Source organism: Python bivittatus, unplaced genomic scaffold (assembly GCF_059951505.1).
Source record: "Python bivittatus isolate LINGU-HERP-01145 unplaced genomic scaffold, Pbiv_v1 ctg000510_np1212, whole genome shotgun sequence".
NCBI lineage: Eukaryota > Metazoa > Chordata > Lepidosauria > Squamata > Pythonidae > Python > Python bivittatus.
In genome coordinates this window covers 963,008-984,995 of record NW_028277081.1, presented here as the reverse complement: position 1 = coordinate 984,995, position 21,988 = coordinate 963,008, and the positions used below count along the sequence as shown (strand labels likewise).

The window sequence follows — 21,988 nt, the reverse complement described above, 5'->3', positions numbered from 1 at the left end:
AAGGAGAAGAACACTCAGACTTGATTTACAATGACAGAATGAAGCAAACTATTTTAATATTGGACATATTGAAGGATATTTTTGAACAATGGACCCAGAAGTTGATTTTAACAGTGTCTGCCTCTATAAGATAGACTGTGTCTACAATATGTTATGGGAGAGGAATAAGCTCTACCTGACAAGATCAAGACTGATTTGAAAGTAGATTTAAAAATGAATGACATGGAAAAAGATGCTATACTGGACATACAGAAGAAACCAGCTGATGTCTTAATAATAAAAGGGATATACAAACAACAAACCAAGAGAGTGACCTGGATAATTTTCCTATATTGGATTTACAAAAGAGGTTTGTTAAAGTTTTGAAGAATTTTGTGAGAAGGGACAAAGAAAAAATGAAAAGAAATCAAGTTCTAGGTCATTATATATTTTATGTTTTTAAAGTTTGTTGTGAATCGCCCAGAGTTGCCCCATTGGGGGGAGATGGGTGGCCGAAAAATTTAATAAATAAATAAATAAATAAAAATAAATTATTTGATGGGACTAAAGATCAAAATGGTTAAAAGGAAAAGGAAGGAATATAAAGTTGGTTTATTTGATCAAGGTTAAAATAGATATGTTGTTATCTCTGGTAACCCTTAATGGACTTTTGCTGACATCAGGACTGAAGTGACAAGGCTTTTAGGATTTGTTTATAGATAAGAGATGGGATATGGGAAGAAGAGATCATTTGTTGTATTTTAAGAGGAGATGAAAAGTTACTAAAATTGTTTATATTTCCTGTGATGAAGGAGAAAATCATTTCTTTATATATTTCTTTTCTTTTTCTTTACTATATTCTTTTTTCCCCTTTCTTTTCTCTTTCTCCTTTTTCTCTTTTTTTTCTCTTTCTTTTCTGCACCTTTTACTTTTTTTCTTCTTTAGTTTGTATTAGTTTGTATTGTTGTAGTTGTAATCTTTAATAAAATTACTATAGAGAAGATACCATAAGGCAAATTTTCCCCAAACCTCCAGATTTCTGGGGGGTGGGTGGGCTGGAGGGGACATTCTGAAAGCTGCAGGAGTGTCTGCAGGACCAAACCCACCCAAGCATCGTACGTGAGATAAGTGATACGCACAGGCCGCTGTGCATTAAGCAAAGCAAAGAAAAATACGTCTAAGACTTCAAAACATGTTGGCAGTCCAGGAGGTGTTTCCAAAGGCTTTGGGAGGTGGGTGGATTTAATTTAGATCTGATTTTCCTGATTTTCAGCCTCACCTCCAAGTCTGCGTGGAGTCTTACCGCTGCACCCCTAGTTATCTGAAACTGACCAGAGCCTGCATCTCTCCACCAACAAAGTGCGACCCACTGAATGCCCGACGGGTTGTCTTTTCAGCTAGCAAACGTGCGATTGCAGGCAAAGCAAAGTAAATGCTTAATCGGGAATTTTCACAGCAGGCCCGTGATATCCTCTCATCTTCCCATCCAATGTCGTGAAACAAAGAAAACGCTCTTTTCAAAGCCAGGCAAATCCCAGCCCACCAAGGTCACCTGCCTCGGCTCAATGCTCCCGGTTTCTAGTTAGAAAATGCCGCTCACCGACTTGAAGCCCCTTTCCTAGAACTAATAAACCGTTGGAAATGTTAAAATAAGTCGGGTCCATAGATGAAACAGTCACAGCTGCACTACCTAATTCCACAGGACGCTGCCTACAGAGACATTTCCATCGAATGCCAGTAAGCAATTGCCATAAACCCCAGATGGCTGGTTTTTATCGCCGGATGGTTCGGCTCCCAATGTGGTTCTCCTCTTTATCGCTCAACAGTCACGACAAAACGCAGGCGCTTCGGCTCAAATGCCAAGCTCCCAAAGCCGGAGGGAAGCGGCGGAGAGCAACACGGGTTGGCTCGCTCACTCGCCCCTCGCAGGAAAATGCTTCCAATGTACGGATGACTCTCCACGCTGAGCTTTCCAATGGGCCGTGACTCGGGGCAGAGGGAACTGGCTGCGTGCTCAGATTGGGACGTGCAGGAGGAATTTGGAGACGGGGGACCCAACGGCTGCGCGTGGGGGCAGGAAGCTGAACGGAGCCGGAATGGGAGCCATTTCTGGGCATGGCAGCCACTATGCGTTGCTATTTGGGTCATGCGGTGTTTTGCACCAGGGAGAAGGGGAAAACAATGTGTATTTTCATGCTGTCAGCACAGGCAAGGCCTGCCCTTTCATTTCCACAAAAAATGGGTGGAGGCGTGGGGAACCCAAAATCTAGCAAACCGAACCAAAATTTATCATTTAGCAATGCCAGTAAGGAGGACCAGCTTCAGAATCCCAGATACACCATCCAGGGCAGTGTTTCTCCACCTTAGCAATTTTAAGACATGTGGACTTCAACTCCCAGAATACCCCAGCCAGCATGGCTGGCTAGGGAATTCTGGAAGTTCAAGTCCCACATCTTAAAGTTGCTAAGGTGGAGAAACACTGGTCCAGGGGGCCAACATGGAGTTGCCCCCATACATGTAATCCAAAAGGATGTTTTAATCTAATCTTTGCCTTGTCTGGAAGGCTCCAGGTAGAGGCGCCGCTGGGATCGACACAGCCTCGTGGCGATTATACACCAATTACGAACATCCCTGTCGACTTTAACAGAGAACCAGCCGGCAATCCGCCCAACCCTGCAGCTTCATAGCCGCATGTCATCCCAACGGCTTTTTGGGTTGCCGGATTCCTCCTGTAGCAGCTTTAATTTCATTTTCCAGCGATACTGAGGCCGGAGCAGAAGAGGGAAAGGCTGCCATAAAACAAACCTCCCCGGGGACCCATCAGGGAACACACCGTTGTTGAGAAGGAAGCGGCGTTGAGAGATAAGCGTTTAAGTCCTTAGAGGGGCCTTTCATTTCTATTCCGCTGGGCGGAAGCAAGAGGAAGGGGGTCGCCTACTCACGAAGGATGTGGTGAAGGCTGTGACGGAAAGGCTCTCTGCACCAGCCCAACAGACCTGGTGCTCAGCCACACAGCCATTTCTAGCCGCCCTCCCTGATTCAGTGAAGCCCAATCTTGCCATGAGGTCCACATTGGCATGCCACGAACCAACAATGCTTCTTTTTTGGGGGGGGGCACTCAATTTTCAGAATTAAGTCTCCGAAGGGATCTTGGAGATGATCTAGCCCAACCCCTGCCCAGGGCAGGAATGGACTGCTACAGTTTCCCCGACAGATGGTCCTTCAGCCTCTGTCTGAGCACCTCCAGAGGAGTCCGCCATCTTCCGACGCACCTCTTCCATTCTCACGGTTAGGAAATTCTTCCTGATGTGCAAGCAACATCAACTCCCTTGTAATATAAACGCCTCATTCCTTGACTTTGTCTTCTGGAACAGCTCTGGACAATTCTGCCCCCTCTTCTCCACAACAGCTAGTGTGTCCCCCACAGCTGTCTTTCCAGCAAGCTAAGCACACCCAAAGCTTCCAACCATTCCTCACCAATTTCAACCTGGTGGCTCTTCTCTGCATACCGATTTCTCAACATCCTTCCTAAAACACGGTGGCCCAAACCACAGAGTCAGTTCCCTGCCATTACAAAACCACTTCTAGTTGCCTCTCTACCTCCTTATCCCTTTTTGTTTTTTGTTTAATTTAACCCACCCCACTCCCAAAGGCCGGGGAAGGGATCCTGAGGTCAGGAAACGGGTTCTGCCACGTCCAAAAAATTCAAAGCCTTACTTTGGGGTTCGTTCGCTGCTGAAGCCTCCTCTCTTCTCTCTCGCGCTGCAACCGTTCAAATTCCTCCCGGATTTCGGCCGGGGTCCTCCTCCTCTCCACCACCTAAAGGAACAGAAGTTCAGCATTAGAGGTCATTTGGCAGAAAACATTAGCTGCGAACCAAGGTAGAAACGCTAAATCGGTTTTCATTCCCTGCATCTAAGCAGCTTCAGAAGACTGCTGCTCCCCCTCTCTATCTCTTGCTCCTCAATCAAGCTGTAGAGATATTATTATCCTTAGTTTAACATCACAATTTAGGCTCCTGATCCTCACTCTGGCCTTTTTGCAGAGAGGAAGCACACATACAACAGGATGATAAATACACACAACAAAACCAGCCTTACCAGGAAGCTGATGGGAAGCCAAAATATGGCTCAGGTTAATTTGTGTAATTCCTTTTCTTAAATAAAAAAAATCGGGGTAGTCTATGAATTCCAAGCAAAGTTGGAATGATTTCCTCCATCTCCCAGAACATTACGAGAAGAAAAACTCACTTCACTTTGGGGAAAGCCGCAGCTTAAATGGAGCCTGGCGGGTTGGGCAAATGCAGCCACGGTGGTTTGTAAACCAGGATTGAGGGCTTAGCATTTGGTTTTAGTTGCAGAGGTCATGGTTAAGCAAGCCAGGGTTTAGCACAGTGCACAAACCAGACAGCATGCAGATCTGCTGCCCAGCAATTCTCATCCAGTAAGCACAGCCACAGACTGGGAAGAACTCCAGTCTTAGAGATCTCACATGGGATCAATGGGGAGATCGACAGGGAATTTTGGGCCCAACACGACAACATTCTGTATTAATGGCTTGGCTGAAAAGGTTGGGAACGTGGGTATCCAACGCACACACGCAATACCAAACTGGGTAGAAGGCAGAACTAACATTCAAAACGATCTTGGAAAGTCAGGAAAGGGACTGAAAATAGCATCTACGTCAAGTCCCTCATGTTAGAATTTAAAAATACGAAGCGCTTAGGGGAGGAGGGATGAGGGAAGCAAGCAGATGTGGGAAGCATCCTGGAATCGGAGCTGGTCCCAGGCTGAACCTGATTCAGCGGCATGACAGGCTGCCCCAAACAGAAACCGAATCTGAGGCTGCATCCAAAGACTCTTAAGAATGGGAAGGGACTCTTGAGGCCCCGCAGTCCAACCCCCAGCCCAGTGCAGGAATGCAAACTTAAGCTCATGGACAGTTGCTTCTTCTTTGTGAAGATACCCACCCCTCTGGGTCGCTATTCCCACCTGAATTCAGTTAACCCCCAGTTTCTCATGCTTCCCAAATATTCTGATATAATTCTTGGCTCAACTGAAAAAGTCAGACTGTGTCCCCTAAGTGCATATTTCGAGAGGAAGCACACGTAGGAAAGACAAATGCCTGGGTTTTTCATTAGTTGGAGAAATATGCAGAAATGGGAAAGCGCCGATTGGAGTCCATGCACATGAAAACGTTCAATAGTCCGATTTAAAATACGGGATCCTCCCAACAGAATCCTAGTGTTTGAAGGGTTCCCCGAGGCCACCTACGCCACCCCCTTGCTCAGTGCAGGAATCCCAATCCTGGACTGATGACTGTCCGGCCTCCCCTTGAACACCTCCCCTGAAGGGGATCCCCCCCGCTTTCTGGATCCCTGGCATCAAGAAAAGCACGCCCTTCCCAAATCCCATGAAGTGAACCAAAATTGGACTGGTTCCGAAAAGACACTTCAGCACAGATTGGGAGGCAAAATCCGGTGCCCGCCCCAGGGCCAAACTCTTCAATGCTTTGCACAACACAACGGGATTAAACTGGCAGGGGGTCAGAAGAGGTGAGACTGGTTGCGGAGAACCTCGGCGAGTGTCAGAGTTCACGACTCGAAATGACTAGCTCCGAGTTCCCTCGGGGCAAGCGGAAACGAAAACCGAAAAGCGCTCCCATCAGATCGGAAAGCGAGCTCGGCAGTCCAGGCACATCCATGGGGGCTCCCCGCAAGGTTAAAACATCTGCCCTCGGGCATCAATCCTTCACCTGCAAGATGGTGCTTTTCCTGGAAATTTCTGAGTCCTCAGGTTATAGGTGTTTCTTTTCCAGTTCATCAGAGGTACGTTTGCCTCTCATTCACCGTGTGAAGAAAGTGGCAGTTAGCAAAAATGTTCCAACCTGTGTCTTTTTTTAATGATTTTAGTGGCGCTTCGTGGTGTACCTGCCGAAGCAAATGATGCCACCTAGGAGGATCTGCTGGCTCTGGAAAAGCTAAACGAGGTCACGCCAAATTAATGCATGGATGGGAGACCACCAGGAGATCCTGGGGCCGTATTGTCGACTGGGAGGTGGGGGGAAATCCTAGAAAAGGGCAGCGTCAAAACTAGTTCCATGCCAATTAGAGGCAATCAATTTGGACGTGTCCTTGAAGTGCCCACAAGCTGAGCTAGACAAGCCTTACTGCATTTATTTGTATTACTGCCACTAACTATGCCCCTCTTTGGCACCCCGTTTCGAAGTAGAGAAATCATGTTGTAATAATAATAACATCAGCATGGTTGACAATCTAAAGCAGTGTTTCTCAACCTTAGCAACTTTAAGATATGTGGAATTCTGGGCGTTGAAGTCCACATATCTTAAAGTTGTCAAGGTTGAGAAAAATAAAGAATGAGACAATGATTTCTTTTTCCCTTGCAAAACACATTTCCTAAGGTAAATCCCTTAATTCATAAATAATTATCAATAACTGACGATTATGCAACTGATCTCAAACACTAGAACGGAGGTAGAGATGTTATCCCTGTGAATCTCAGTATTAGAGATCAAGCATTCGCCTCCTCCAATGCGCAGAATTTTAAAATAACATTAAAAAAAAAATTATTCCCTCCTGCACCCCAGATACTGGATCACCCCAAAGAGCTATTAGTTTTGGGGAGGCACAGCTTTTATACATCTCCTTAGGAGGAGGCCATCAGGTTCAGTGAGATGGTCAAAATAAGTAGGATTGCAAGCCAAAATACCATTCTAATTTGGGTATTTTCTGCTTTCACTTATTCGGAACAGAGTTTCCAGCCAAAACAAGTTAAGTCCAAAAGATTCGTGCGTTCACTTTAACCCACCCTCTTTTTAACAGGGGGTTTGCTTAACGAAGGGAAAGACGGCAAAACAGATAGGCACATTTTAAGTTGCGCAAACGGAAAGATGGAAAGTTAGTGGGTGATACTTGCTGAAAGGAGGAGAGTTATGTTAGTGACAAAAAATCAGGAGTTTTGGTAGCACCTTTTCCGACTAACACATTTGGTTAAAAGCCCTGCTAACTGAGCATCTGATGAGATGGACCACAGCTCACAAATTCTTATGCCGTTGAGTAAATTCATGCGCTGGAGAAGGTGCTGTGCCTGGCTCCTTCGGGTTTTTTATTCACATTTGTCAGAAGAAGGGAAAGTGATTTGGAGAAGGTTACGCTTGTCTCTCCTTCGTGGAAGTGAGAGCGCCAAGAGAAACATCAACGGGAGGCAAATGCAGCGGAAGGGGGCCCTTAAATTGTGGGTGCATAAAAGCAAAAAAAGTCCAGGTCCAGAACAAATGGGTGGTAAAGGAACAGGGTCTGAATGGCAACGGGAATCGCCTGGAGGGAAAAAAAAGTAGTCGAGAATGACGACTGAAGTGCAGGATGAGTAGATGAAGGAAAGGTGACCAAGCGGAGAGGAAATACCTCAAGCATGGGGATGGCTAGCCCCATAGAGGCCTCCTGTCTTCAGCCTCAGATTTTTCATTTTCTTGGACTCTCCTTCCCCTTTTGTAGAAATGCTTTTAAACTGATGTTTTATGTATTTATATATATTTATGTTTTTAATGTTCAATGTGAGTCGTCCAGAGTTCCCCCATTGGGGGAGATGGGCAGGCGAGAAATCAATCAATCAATCAATCAATCAATCAATCAATCAATCAATCAATCAATCAATGGGGTGAGGCTGACGAGGTCCTCAAAATGAGAAAGGAGAAGTTTCAAGAAGCTGTAGAAGGAAGGAAGGTTGGTAAAAATAGAAAGATTTGGAGCTGAATAGTATGTTGGGGTGCGTCCTTTTCTTATCACGTGTTTTCAGTTTACTTTCCCCCCCTCCTTTTCTGTGCTTTGCATGAAACTGGGAATAGCACAATGGGTATTTGATGTGAAATTGAAATGATGTTTATCCGGTCAAAGACCAGCAAAATGTGAAAATATACGACCCAAAAGTAAAATCAAATAGATGAGATAAAATACTAGCATAACAAAGATAAAATAACAAATAAAAATGTAACATACACTACTACATACTATGTATATATGTAATTAAGCCTTTAAAAAAAAAATTACTGCATTTCTAATGAAATTGACTATACCTAATGGTTTAAAATGCTGTTAAATTATATTTTATGGCCATTCAATCTGATCTAAATAAAAATGCCTCCTTCCAGCTGTTTGCTAACATGAATTTCTTGAAAAATTACATATACTCTTTTCTGTAACTATTACCAACACCGATTGTTTTCCTTTCAATCTCATTACTAAGCTTACAAACGGCACGATTTTAATTTCCATTTTAGACTTAAAAGAACATAAACTAGACAGAAGATTGCATAGATCTAGTTTTTTTTAAGTGTCACAATTGTTTTCGGAGCAGTGCCCTGTAGCTCTGCGAACATCTTGACACTCTCATGCTAACGTACGCATCAGAATCTTCTGCTCTTTAAATCATCCTCTGTCTCGCTACTTAATGAACATTTCCTACAGCTATGCATTTTTTTTTTAAATGGCCTTCTTCTGTTTATTTTTCATAAATTCACAGGCATCATTAGATCTCTGGGGGCAATCTTTGAAATTACAGAAGTCTTGCTGGATTTTCTCTTTTTGTTTTAGGAGTTGGTATTCGCCACTTGGCGTGACACAGGGGCTAAAACTAATTATTCAAACTCCTGACGTTCCACCCATCAAATCCATGACTGTCAGTCTGGACTGGAACAAAGTCCAAGCGAAGATGCTTGGACACTACGCAGGGATGCCGAATGCCCTTCAGAATCGAAGCAGAGTTCAAGCTCTCTTTTTTAAGTAAGTGCCAGAGGGTTAGCAAATTTTCCTTGTTGCAACACAGTCAAAGTGTCTCGTAGTGACTGAAACACAAATATTTTACAGCAGTAAAAATGGAATAGGTATTCTGAATTGCAAGCACTTCCACCATTAAATATTATGCACTTTGGGGGGCTTTCTCACATGGCCACAGAAGATCCAAAGATATTTTCCGAGGGAAAAAAAATCCGATAAAGTGCAAATCCTTCGTCCTTTGCAATTAGAGCAGCTCTCCCTTGGCCCTGTCCCATTTCCATCCTCTCTTGAATTCTGCCCAAGTTCTCTCACTGGATGCCAGCACAGCAGAAGGCAGCTGTGCCAGAGGGCCACTGGGCTTCAGGTCTTCTTGGGGGTGCCAGAAGTGGAGCAGACCATGCAGGAATGATTAGGCCCCCTCTTCCCGAAACTGGAGGGGAAGTGGAGGTCTACGCCCACAAATTGTTTGCAACCGGGAGCAGAACACCCAGGGCATCTTCTTTTCTCCCTGCAGCATGGAAGAGCAAATGGAGTTGGGCTGGCTTGCAGGCGTGATATCTGCAGTGGCTACAGAAATGTCCCACTGCCTGAGTTGTTCTTCTCCTGCCCAGCTGAAGCCAAAGTCAAAGTTTTTGGCTTGCCATGTAGGTAGGGACTAAACAGAGATTGGCCAAGGCTTCCTCAACCACCGTGGTGCTTACCGTGGTTATCTTGCAGTTTGCTGTTTTGCAACATTTCACCGAGATTGCAAGCAAGAGCTTATTCCTGAGGATCTCCTTTGCCGTTCAGCTCCAGCCCATCTTCACGCCCCTAAGCGGCTTGATAATGTGGGATGAAGCCAGAGGGGCTGAACTCAATCAGATTCCCAGCAGCTTCCTCGCAGGAAGCCTCTGACTATCTCAATGAGTAATTGAATAAATTAAGCAAATGTAGAGAATCCCCAATCCAAGTGTTTGAAGACCCAGAAGGCAAGAACAGTCTTCAAGCTTAAGAGATAGGGCCAGAGCCTAGATGGAATATAAAGGAAGTAAACAGAGCCATACAATTAGCAGACTTCAGATGCTGGGTTGTTTTAATGCTGGGAGGTAGTTCGAGTGGATTGGAATGCAGACTCTTAAAGATAGGGAGCAACACCAGCAAGACGTTCTCCTCAAATCTCACAGGGCACCAGATCATCTGGATGGTGACAGAACAACCTACCAGCTTCTGAGTCGGGTAGCCCGATTCCATTCCAGCTGCAAGTCTAAATTAGCCCAAAGGCAAGTGTTATGGGCAGGTTCCATCTCCTGAGAGGGGTTCAATATGTATATCTGTATATATGTCTTGTTTTTGGAAGCCAGGAACAATCTCTGAGGAACAAAGTGAGCCCATGACGCATACTCAACTGCAGATCCACTCAACCTGCGCGATGACATTTACAGAAGGTACCAGATGATACCTCCACCTGGTTAGACTGATCATTGCTCCTGGCAATGACACTTGGGTCAAACAGCCACTCCAAGGCTTGATCTCTGAGGCTGCAGATTGAGAAGGTCATCCCGGAGAAGAGTAGGGTCTTGATTGTGTCAAGAAGGAAACTGTGGCGGACTGCAGAAGAGAGCAAGGTTCTTGGGAAGGAGGGGGCGCATTCTAAGAAGGGCAGGGAGACAAGAGACAACACAGTCCAGAGCAGGAGCGCGGGAAGCAAAAGAGGTTCAGGATAGCCACTCCCTAGAATCTCCCAGGGTATATCCACTAGTTACAGTAGTAAAGATTTAGTCTGGCAAGATTTTGTCTATAAGGTGTAAGCAAATAAAGGAACTGAACTCGGTTGGACTGCTTCCCTGTTGTTTTTGGGCTGGGCCTGACAGAAACTGGGCAAATGCAGGAGAAGGCATAGAAGACCAGAGCACCATTCCAACATCAGCAGCCAGCATTCAAAGCTTTCCCACTACTAATACAAAACCCAGGTTATCTAAAGTTTAGGAGAACTCAAAGTGGACAAGGATGAAACAAGGGGCTGATGAGACAGTAGACAGTGAAGGTGACCCTGGGAGGAGGGCAGGCAAAGTTGGGAGCAAAGATAAGGAAGTGATGTGCAAGGGTGGACTTGGAGTTTTAGGATCATGCTTCGATACATTTTCCATGTCTTTGGAAGATAGTTGGCTTGCATTGAAAGTAGTCACCTACCCCAATTTCTGTTGACTTCCATATCATCTGCTTCTCCTTGCGTCACCTACAGCCCTTTCCTCGTTCTTCAATTGCTTATTATGCGAACTGCCAACATAATGGGTCCAACCCCTCTACAGACATCATGTTTTCATCTCAAGGTGAAAAGACAGTGATCTGACTGTGGCCATGGCATGATATTAATGTCTTCTACTCTCATATCACACACAATTGAAGGGCCTCCTTCTTTAAAAGCCAACTCTTGATCCGACAGTCCTAGATAATCATCAGCCAGTCTCCAATCAATCATTTCTTGGTAGGGCTATTGAGAACTAGGGATTCCCAGATGAAACGATTTACTTACGACCCTATCTGAGGTTCATGACTGGACATGGACAGAGACAGGAGGGGTAGTGCACCCCTCCTCCTCCAGTTAAATCTCTCAGCAGCATTCAGCAGTGTTCTTTTACACCACCTGCAAGGGTGGGGATTGGAGACAATGTTCTCTGCTCCTTCCTAACCAGGGAGCTCCAACAAATGTTGTTGGGGCAGGAGAGGTCAAGTGCTCAACCTTCTCCCTGATCCTGTTTAACATCTAAATGAAACAGCTGGGGGAAGTCATCCATTGATTTGAGATTAGGCATCATCAATATGCTGATGATTTCTACTCCAGGTTGAGCAATGTTGCAGTGGAAGTCCTGACCCAGTGCTTGAAGGCTGTGAGGCACTGGATGGGGCAAAACAGTCTAAGAATGGATCCCAGGAAGAATAAGAGGTTACAAAGACCCTCTGGTTCTATGGAGGCTTCATCTAGACAAGCTTGCGCTTCCCCTGAAGAAGCTGGTGTGTAATCTGAGGGAATCTCCTAGACTCACAACTGCTACCAGAACATCCAGTGGACAGCTCTGGCCAAAGGAGGCTTTGGCCAGCTTCAGCATGTCACTCCCCTTCCTGGGACTAGGTGGTGATGACAATGACTCATGGCCTTGCTATCTCTCAGCTAGACTGCTGTAATTCAATTTACATGGGGCTGCCCTTGGACTTGGAAGGGAAATTTCCACAGAATGTAGCTGCCCCCCTGCTAATTGGCCCTACTTGGTTCAGCAGAATAACAAATATCTTGCAAGGCTACTCTAGTCAAGCTCTATATGGATTGGGCCCTTGTTATTTTGAGGGTGGTCTTCTCCAAGTAGAATCCATCCACCCTACACTGTCTAGCAGGGACAAGATGACCTAGGTGGCTACCCCATGAGACATCAAGGAGCTGTGGATGACATTCTCAACATCAACCCCCTCATTCTATGCCTGTCCCCCCCAGGTTGGGTTGGCCCCAATCCTCACCCTCTTTAGGAAACTGGTGAAGGCAGCCCTCTTGTGCAGGGCATTTGGAAAGGAAGACGTTAATCTCAACAACAGATACTATGGACGTTTTAAGATGCATATATCATAAGCTGCCTAGCGTTGTACCAACAGGTGGCACCCAAATGCTTCACTGTTGTAAAAAAAAATATATATCTAAAAAAATATATTAAATATTCAAATGTCACTTTAAGACTCATCCAGTCATCCTGCCTCTTCTTCACATTTCTATTCCTTATCCAAGCTTGTTCGCTTTTAACCTTTGTGCAGAGAGTGGCAACAAATATTAGCAGGCTGCCCTTTCCAGGGTTCCCAAGGGGCTACTTCCCATTACAAGACGGGTAGAAAAGACAGCTCTCAGACTCATCTGAGTCTTAAAACACCTGCATTCTGACCCCTTGCTCAAGATGCGGCAGCAGCAGGCTCCTGCACCAAGAAAAGTCTTGGACCAGATGGTCTCTAACGCCCCTTCTAACCTTTCCATTCTAGGATGAGAAGCAGAGGACGCTCAAGAGAGTTGGGAGCACGTCCAATCTGGCAGCCATGTTTGAGGTCCTATTTCTGCTTCCTCGGACCGAAGGCTATTTAATGACTTGCGACAGGATCTATCTTAGAACAATTCAGGCAGCAGCTACAGGAACTTGAAATGGCATTAATGGCACTTCCTTGAAATGTCTGTTGAGGTCTGGCTTCACAAGATAAATCAAGGACTCATTTTCTCTACGGACTATTGTCTGTAATATGTCTTGGCATGAAAACCCAGGGAGACGTGTTATAAAAAGGCAGTTTTTAATCTTTTAGGGAAGAAGTTCTTGTCATGTGGCATTACCTTCATCAGATCCTACGATACAAGACTAACGTATGAGAACATAATAAGCCCACTCTGCTTTTAATCATAAAGCCAACATTAAAATCCTTTGTTTCAAAGGTGCATTCATAACTGACCATGTGCTCCCCAAAACATGGGACAAAGAGATATTTTTGGTTTGAGGTTATAAAATAGCATTTTTTTTACTCAAGAAAAGCAATGGCCAAGTCTGAAAGTAGAAAGATAAGATATACACACTGTCCAAACTGGATCGAAGCATTGTCCAGTATAACAGTGGACCCATAAGGAGGGACAGGGGGACATCTCCTATGGTTGCTATTCAGCTGAGTTTTCCGAGCAGCGTTCAGTCAGAAACTCTGTCAAACCTTTGCTGAAAGCTCACATCCAATTTCTGCTGGATCATCCTACCCACTAATTAATACTTTCAAAAAAATTTTGATTAGTGAGATAGGGTTTAATTTCTGTACACATAGGAGATGCAGGTACTTCTTCAGCGAGAGGCATTCATCTACATTTTCTTCATAATTTCATGCAGAACAGAGACTAAATTGGCCATTTTTAAACCCTTGAGGATCAATTTTGCCAGTCTTAAAAGAGACATTGCATATTATCCACAATTCCTGCATGTGCTTTCTTAGCAACACTCAAGCGGATATCATCTGGACTCAAGGATTTATTTTTAGTTTCTAAATAAAATCTACAATTTCATCGCTTGCTACTTCTTTCTCAGCTCATTCAATTCTCTCATAATCCCCTTCAGGCACAGGAATTCACCACAACAGCGCCCAAGCAATGGATTCATTTAATAATAGAATGATGGAAACATTTAGGCCTTAGCTTGATTGCAGGAAACCCCATTGATTCAAATCCAAAATCCATCCTTGACAAGTAACCCTTGTTTGAATGTACCTAGTGGAGAATGGCCCACCAGCTCCATGAGTAGATGTTCTACTTCAAACATTCATGTCATACAATCTGGAACAGAGTCACGATCTAGTGAACATCCTTTCAGGTACTTGAGAAGAACAATTAATCTTATCTTTTCTGAACCTAATTCTTTCAATCTCTCTTCACAGGATTTCTTTTCAGATCTCCTGATCATCCTCGTGGACCTTCTGAGGAACCTGATCCAATTTCTCTCAATCCTTCTTGAAGTGCCGTGCTCATAATGGGACACACTATCTGAGGCAGGGTCTCAACAAGATAAAACAAAATAGAATCCTTACTTCCTACGATCTGGAAACCATCTGGTTGATGCAGCCTCAAATGTCCTTCTGGCATCCATGTCACAAATGTGCAACCAACTATTATTCCAAGACTTTTTTCACAAGTGTTATTACCAGGCTGAGCAATCTCCTGTCCCATATCGGGGCATTTGGTTTTATTTTCCTAAATGAAACATGTTTCATTACTATTACATTCACTGTTCTTTTCAGCCCATTTCTTCAAATGTGTCGACATAACTGTTAATTTTGTTTCTGTCCCCATGTGACCTAGGGACAGATGATAGTATCATTTGCAAATTCAGGAAGCATTCCAGCCACCTCTTTGGCCAAACCAGACAAGACCAACCTGTGTGGCACTCCAGTGAAGCCCACACTCCAGTTTGAGAAGGAACTGGATTCACAAGCATTCTATGAGTACAATTTTTGAACCAACTAAAGGTCCACTCAACTGTCATGCCAACATTACTTTGCCAATCTTGCAGAAATCAAGATATACCACATCTAGTGTTCCCATGAGCTATTAAGGAAATTACTCTTTCAAAATATGAATTAAGATTTGTCTTCAGTAATTTGTTCTTGATAAATCCATGCTAACTTCTGGTGATTAGCTGATTTTTTTGAAGGTGTTTCTACAAATCTACTCTACAATCTTCCCAGGGACTGATGCCAGCCTGATTGAGTTCCAGTTTCTCAAATATTCCTTTTTCCCTTTCTGAGAAAGGAAGAACATTTGCTCCTGCTAGTCTTCTGGCAAATCACCCATTCCAGTTGGGGCTCTGTAGACCATTGATTCACCATAAAAAGCAGAATACATTGAGTTATTTTTAACAAAAAGCCCTTTAAAACACTTTAAAGGTCTTTTTAAATCACTGAGCTGAATGCCAATATCTCCACTATTTTATTATTTAAAGATAAATCACCAAACAGAAGAAAAAGAAAAAAAAGAAAATCTACTAAAAACATCATTAGGTAAATATTTAGTTTCTAACTTCCCCACCATTGTACTCTGCCTGATGTACAATATTTGTAAACATTAAACATGTTCAGTTAAGTGATTCCCAGATTTCTCAACCATAATGCCCAAAGATTCAGCTACATCATCAGGAAATTCCTTCAGTATTTGATGCCATTCACCTGGCTTTAAGCCTTCAAACCATGTGTGCGCGCGCACACGCAGGTGGCACGGTGTGTGTATGTGTACGCACACACATGCCCTAAACTTGTTTCTAACAATCTCGAATTGCTCTTCCTGGTTTCCTGGTGGGACATGTAAGCTTGTGATTTTTTTTCTTTTTGCTTTTTTTGCAGAAGATTGAGCCCAAAAGGAGTGGGCTCTGCCTTTTCTTTGTTCCCTACCAGGATTTTGCCATCTTTACAGTGATCCTTTCTCTGGAAGTCCTCCAAACGAGCGGAGGCGTGCAAAAGTTGTATCTGAAGTGCCAGAGGTCTTTTTTACAGTATTCAGACCCCAGCCAGCCATTCACCTGCAATTTTCCTCATTCCCTTTCCAGAGATGATCTTTTTCACCCTTCGCACAAACTTCTCTTCTTTTTTGACTCTGGTTCTTGTGGCATAAGCAAACTTGTGCTCATGTATTTCCTGAAATTTCACCCAGCTTCTCTGCAATTCTCCTGTCTAACCTCACTCCATATTTCATCCCCCAATGATTCAAAGGGTCCCCCTGGTCATTTCCCTGCGTGAGAACCATTTAACTGTGTTTACGGTCTCAATGCTCAGCATTTTTCATCCTTTATGGGGGTGTGAACAAGGCAAAGCAGCATTTGATTTCAAGCCTGGAACAAAACAGCCCAATCTGAAACATTTGGAGCTGCCCGGGTTCCAACGGGGCTAGGAATACTCTGTTTTCACCCACTGAAAAATAAATAATCCATTAAAATCTATTATGAAAAAAAACCCTTCTTCTCAACAGGGAGGCTAGGCACAAATTCCTTCAATTTCTTTATTTAAAAAAAAACAACAAAACCTTAAAACACTGAGCTGCTCAGCCAATAGATTACAGGTCAATAGAGTAGCTAATCCTTTTAGCAGTCTTTTTAATTAGCACATCTCTTCCTTTTTTTAAATGCCTTATTTTGTTTTTTAAAAAAACCCTCCCTGCCCATTTTTTCCGTAGTCACCGACACCTCCCTCACCTCGCAAGCAAGATCAAGCAACAAGATTGGTTTCTTTTGCACTGCCTGTCACCCAGGTGCAAGACTAGCCAAAACGACACCCCTGTCCTTGGCTGGTATTTTTAGCTGCGCACAAGGGCGGCTGCTGACTGTAAGAAACGAAAAAGAAAGCTGATGCTTCTTTATGCGCGCAAATAATATTCACACAAGGCAGCCCAAGAGCATCACGGAGTACACATGCATGCCAAAGTTCAAGCTGGTACAAATCAGCCTAGAATAATTCCATTTTCCAGTGCTTCCTCCAGAGGATACAATAGTAGTAACTTAGCAGGTGGGCTAGTAGCCAGCTGCCTTCTGGGCAGCCACGCACCTCTCAACTTTCAATGTGCGCATCGCTCTGTCTGCCGTAAACCAAGAGCCGCAGGGGCAGGCCTGGCCTCTACAGCCACGCTGGCCAGGCTGGAAAAAGTCTCAAAAAAGGGAATTCAGTCACAAGCCACAGAGCAGCGTAGTTGTGGGAACCTCGAAACACACCTTCTGTTTCACGCTCAGAACCCTGGAAACGGCAGTTTGAAGAGTACAGCATTCTGGAGTTCAAAGTCTTCTGCCCATCCTTAATCCATTATTGTATGGTCATGACCCTTTTGCCAAGACATTTCCCCCCTTTTTTTAAAAGGTGGCATAGTGGTTACTGTGATGGTCTGCGGGAATGACCTTGGGAGACAGGAGGAAGAGCTGCAGACTGGACAACCGGTGTGTAAAAGGTATCTCAGCCCACAGAAGGAAAAGGGGTGTGAGAAGCGTTTCAGAAGGGACCCTCCCTGGATTTCCAGAGAGTAAAAGGAAAGGAGGGGAGAAATACTTTCAGACTTGCAAGGTTCTGTTAATGTAACCTTACAATAATGATAGAGCTAAAATTCATTGCTTTGCTTCTTGTCTGGACTATCTAGAAGGGCTGACATCAATCCTGCAATCTGGTGGTACTGAAGATTTGTCTGGAAGACAGACGTGAACTACCTGGTCTCATGTGGTGGCTATATGGACCCTCCACGTTCAGGGGCAGTATACCATGCCGTTGGTGGTGGGCAACAGCAGGAGACAGCTGCTCCCTTCCAGGTCATCCAAATGATTGTTGGAAGAAGCTGGATATGGTGTTAGATGCACTCGGCACAGTGGCTAAACGAGGTGGATGGGAACCCCACCCAAATTGCTATACATCCCATCACATCTATGAGAAGATACTGAACCATTCTCCCAGGGTGACTCCCAAATCACCAAGAGATGGCTGGCTGGGGAGTTCTGAGAGTTGTAGCCCACACATCTTAAAAGTTGCTGAGGTTGAGAAAGTGTCTTAGACAGTTGGGTAGAAAGGCTCTGGCAAGGCAGACATTCTGGTTCCCCCCCGTGTGCTAATTCCTAAGTGCTGAGCATTCTTTTTTGCTTGCTTTTAATGGAGAAGCATCGAGCACCCTCTGCCCTGCTTTCCTCTAGTTTACAGTTATACAGCCCAGGACTAAAATGCCTCTGTAGGAGGTACCAAAGAGGAACACTGGTTTTTCTTAAAACGCAGGCACAAGAGTTACTGCACAGACTTTACCCTCTCCCCACCCAAGACAGAAAACCCCAAAGAAAAGATGGGCTCCAGATAATATGGCCAGCAACTGTCTTGTCTTCTTACCTCCCATCCTTCCATTTCAAGGCCTCGCTTTCCATAAATGTCATAGATGGCTCTGGTCTGTGGGTCACTGAGCACTGAAAATTAAAATCAAGATGTTATCAGAACCTGCGGTGTTCTAGGCTGAGTTCAAAGAGAGTTTTTCCACCCAGCACACACAAACACCCTTGCCAGAACCTTCCACTATATTTTTAGAAGGCAAAAACCAGGCCACCCAACTCATACGCTTTTTAATGACATAGCCAATTGGAGCTATCTGTCAAGGGTAACCACGCGGCAGATCCAACTGTAAAGCCAGATATGTATTTTTAAGCCTATTTTTTTATAGATTCTGGAGGGGGGAAGCAGAAGCCCCCCCACCCAGCACCCTTCTAGAACTGGATTTCAAAATGGGGCACTTGGAAGGGGAAGGTTGGGAGGTTTCATGGGCAGAAGCATCACATCTCCAAATCTCTGCTGGGTTTCCAGCTTCTTAAAATCTTGCTCCCATGTACCCCAAAGTCTAATTAAGGATGCTGTAAAGGATTCTACCCACGTCCAAAGCAACGGGAGGAAAGAAATGCTGACCCTTCAGGAAACTCCAGAGCCAAATTTCTCCAGCTAATCTCTGAATTTAATAAGAAATCATTTATTCACTATTTCCCTCTGGGCCAAAGCAATGGACAACAAAAACTGCTGGTGCTGCAGTTTTTGCTACAAAAAAGGCCAAATCTGGCCAGCTCCTAATTTACTTAAGCTTCAGTTACTTCTCCCCCAAATCTCCAAAATGCTGCAAACTATCAATAATTCAGATGCATACAAGATTCATTCAACCAAACCCAGATAATGGAACGCCATCAGAAGTACAAGCATTTCAAGGGAAGTTTGACAGGAATGACTGCACAGCTAAAAATTTGGCGATATCACATTATGACAACTGTGTCGATTCATCATTTTGCACACTCTGGATGGCAAATAACATCTAATCTAATTTTTTTGGCAACCTTCCCTCTCCTGCAATACGATACTTAAAAGCTTTTATAGAAGATTGGGAAAATCTTTTATATTTATATACTGTATATAGGAAGGAAACACTGTTGGGAATTTGGGGATGGGGGGCAGAGGGAGAAAATCAGTTCTTTGCCAGATTCCACCATGGGTAACCTTGCAGGCCTCTGCCCGCTTCACTTCTCCTGTCTGTCCGACAGAAACAGCAGACGCATTAACTAGGAGGGAGTTCTGTGGTTAAGCATTTGTAAATAACTTGGAGATCTCTGCTGTCTGCTTATGGGCAATACCAGAAGTGCCAATGTGTTAATCTCTTACAGGAAGTACAACAAAGAATCACGTGGGCATCTACCAGCCTAAGAAGCCTGTGGAAGCATCACGGACAGCTCAGTCTTGATGCGGCCAATATCTTAGAAATAGGTAGCAAAGCATACTGCAAGAAGGCTTGACTTTAATGTTAAGACAGGCCTACCAAGAGTACCAGTATTTTTATTCTAACTCAACTATTAAAGAATGGGATGGACCAAAGTCACTCTTTCTTAGCCCTAGGAAGAATCATCTGTGTAGTCTTTAGCAGTCAAGACTGATGCAAAGGGGGAAGGGAGGGCAGGGCAGGGCAGGGCAGGGCAGGGAAATGGAGGAGCTCATCTATAGGGACTTTTTGCACATTTATAGCTTGAAATCTGTATCTGGTACTGAGTCAGCCTTTGGAAAGTTTAGAGAACTGGATCACTAACACAGCACAGCTTGGGGTTCACTGTGTGCATGCCATGTCTTGACACTCTATGGAAGCAAATGTTGGACTTTGAAGAAGCAGGAGAGAAAGATTATTGAAGCTTGAATTTTGGTGTTGTAGAATACTTCTGAGAAGACCATGGACAGCCAAGAAAACAAACCGATGAATCATCAGACAAATCAGCCCAGAGCTCTCACTCGAGCCACCAATGACCAGGCTCAAATTATCCTACTTCAGACACATGATGTGAAGACCCAGATGTGATGGGAAAGGTGGAAGGAAAAAGAAGAAGAGGACGACCAGCAGCAAGGGGGATGGACTCAATTGCAGCAGTGGTGGATGTACTTATGGGAGATCTGAAGGGCCAGACTGGGGACAGATCATCCTGGAGAAGGTCTATCAATGTGGTTGCTAAGAGCTGACACCGACTTGATGGCACGTAATCAATCAACGCTTTGTATCCCTAAACTATACAGACCTGTGAACTTCCCCTGCTCACACAGCACACTTAACCTACTCATCCACTAACCTAATCAAGTCTCCTTAACACAGGTTCTGCAGCTCACAACCCCACTAACCTAATCAAGAAGCCCCAGGTGGGAAATGGAAGTCCCCTCCCCCTTTTTTTTGCAGGAAATGCCTTGTGCCTGGCAGGGCTTCATGACATCAGCAGCAGCTTCTCGCCAGACAGACAGCAGCACAGAGAGCTTAGCTGCTGCAACAAAGCAGCGTTTGACTCAGCAAGGAGTTCTCTAATTTCATTCTATACCTCTAACTCTTCCTTCCAGAAAGGGCCAAGAGGGATTGGAAAGTTCCCCCAGCTCGACCAAGTACGAGCAGCTTAACTCAGAGCCAACCCAGGGATGTTCCTGCCCCACTGCCAACTATGCCCTGGTGTTTGCCCACCCTGATCCTGTTTAGGCCGTTGTGCAGAACAGGGCCATTCAACACCTGAGTGGAAATGGTGGCTCTCTCATCTTCTTGAAATTCAGGCAACATGGCCCAGGGACATAGTCTTTCTCGGCCATTGGTGCCAGGAATTGAATATCACCGATTCATATGTTCTGGCAAAGCCTGAACTTTGTGGTGGGGCTCATAAAGTCTTTGGGGTGCTTCATGAACGCTGGAGCCTTGCTGGAGCGAGCTGCTACGACCTCAACTGTGCTCACTTGGGACCAGGGAGGGTGGAAGAGAAATAGATGGCTATCTTCTCATATACACTGGCAGCACCTTGGTTTGAGCAAGGCAAGGCTCCTGCCAGCTAAAGGAAAACAGCTAGGCAGAGTAGGTATGAACTAAATAAGCAGCCTAGCCCAGTGTTTCTCAACCTTGGCAACTTTAAGATATCTGGACTTCAACTCCCACAATTGGGAGTTGGCTGGGGAATTCTGGGAGTTGAAGTCCAGATATCTTAAAGTTGCCAAGGTTGAGAAGCACTGCTTCTGAGGCTTATCTTGCCGCCCCTGAGTTTCTCCCATGCTTAACCCCCTTTTCAGGACCTTGCAAGATGATGATTCCTGGCACCTGGTTACCTGCTTCTGCATGAAAGTTGAAGTCCACATATCTTAAAGTTGCCAAGGATGAGAAACCCTGGGCTAGCCTATTCGCAGAAGGGACCACCTTCAGGCCCTTAGGAGATGGCGTCTCTTCGCTGTTGCAGAAGACTCCCCAAACGGGATCCAAGCAAGCTATCAACCCACCACCAGCCTTCTCAGACTCCTGGCATTTTTGACTCCTTTGGGCCAAACCCCCTCCCCAACATGAAGGCACGTTCTCCAGATTCCAGAGACACGCCAGCCCGAAAAATCCAGCTTTCAGCTGTGGAACGGAGCCCGCCTCTGACCTTCATAAGCCTGGTGAAGGAGGTTGAAGAGCTGTTCAGCCTGCCTCTTGAGTTCTGGGTCTCTGTGTTTGTCGGGATGATACAACATACACAGCCTGCGGTAGGCAGCTTTCAACTCCTCTTGAGAGGCCTAGGAGAAGAGAAAAAATCCAATTAAGCACAAATCAATGCAGCTAGGCCACTATCACCTTCAAAATCTGCTCAGTAAGGGAAGTCAATCATTCACATGCCATGACACTTTGCACTTTCAAACGGCGAGCACAATAAAGCCGCGTGAGATGGG

The 21,988-nt window shown here is 44.8% G+C and overlaps 1 protein-coding gene across 1 annotated transcript in view; it reads right to left on the bottom strand.

Moving 5' to 3' along the window:
• The window catches only part of DNAJC11 (DnaJ heat shock protein family (Hsp40) member C11), a 56,234-nt gene that overhangs the window by 23,242 nt on the left and 11,004 nt on the right, over positions 1-21,988 (bottom strand). Inside the window, exons 2-4 of the mRNA XM_007425288.4 lie at positions 21,706-21,835; positions 18,143-18,216; positions 3,697-3,798 (exon numbers count right to left, since the gene is read on the bottom strand). Coding sequence (XP_007425350.1) covers positions 3,697-3,798; positions 18,143-18,216; positions 21,706-21,835 — 306 coding nt within the window. The remainder of the gene's footprint in view (positions 1-3,696; positions 3,799-18,142; positions 18,217-21,705; positions 21,836-21,988) is intronic.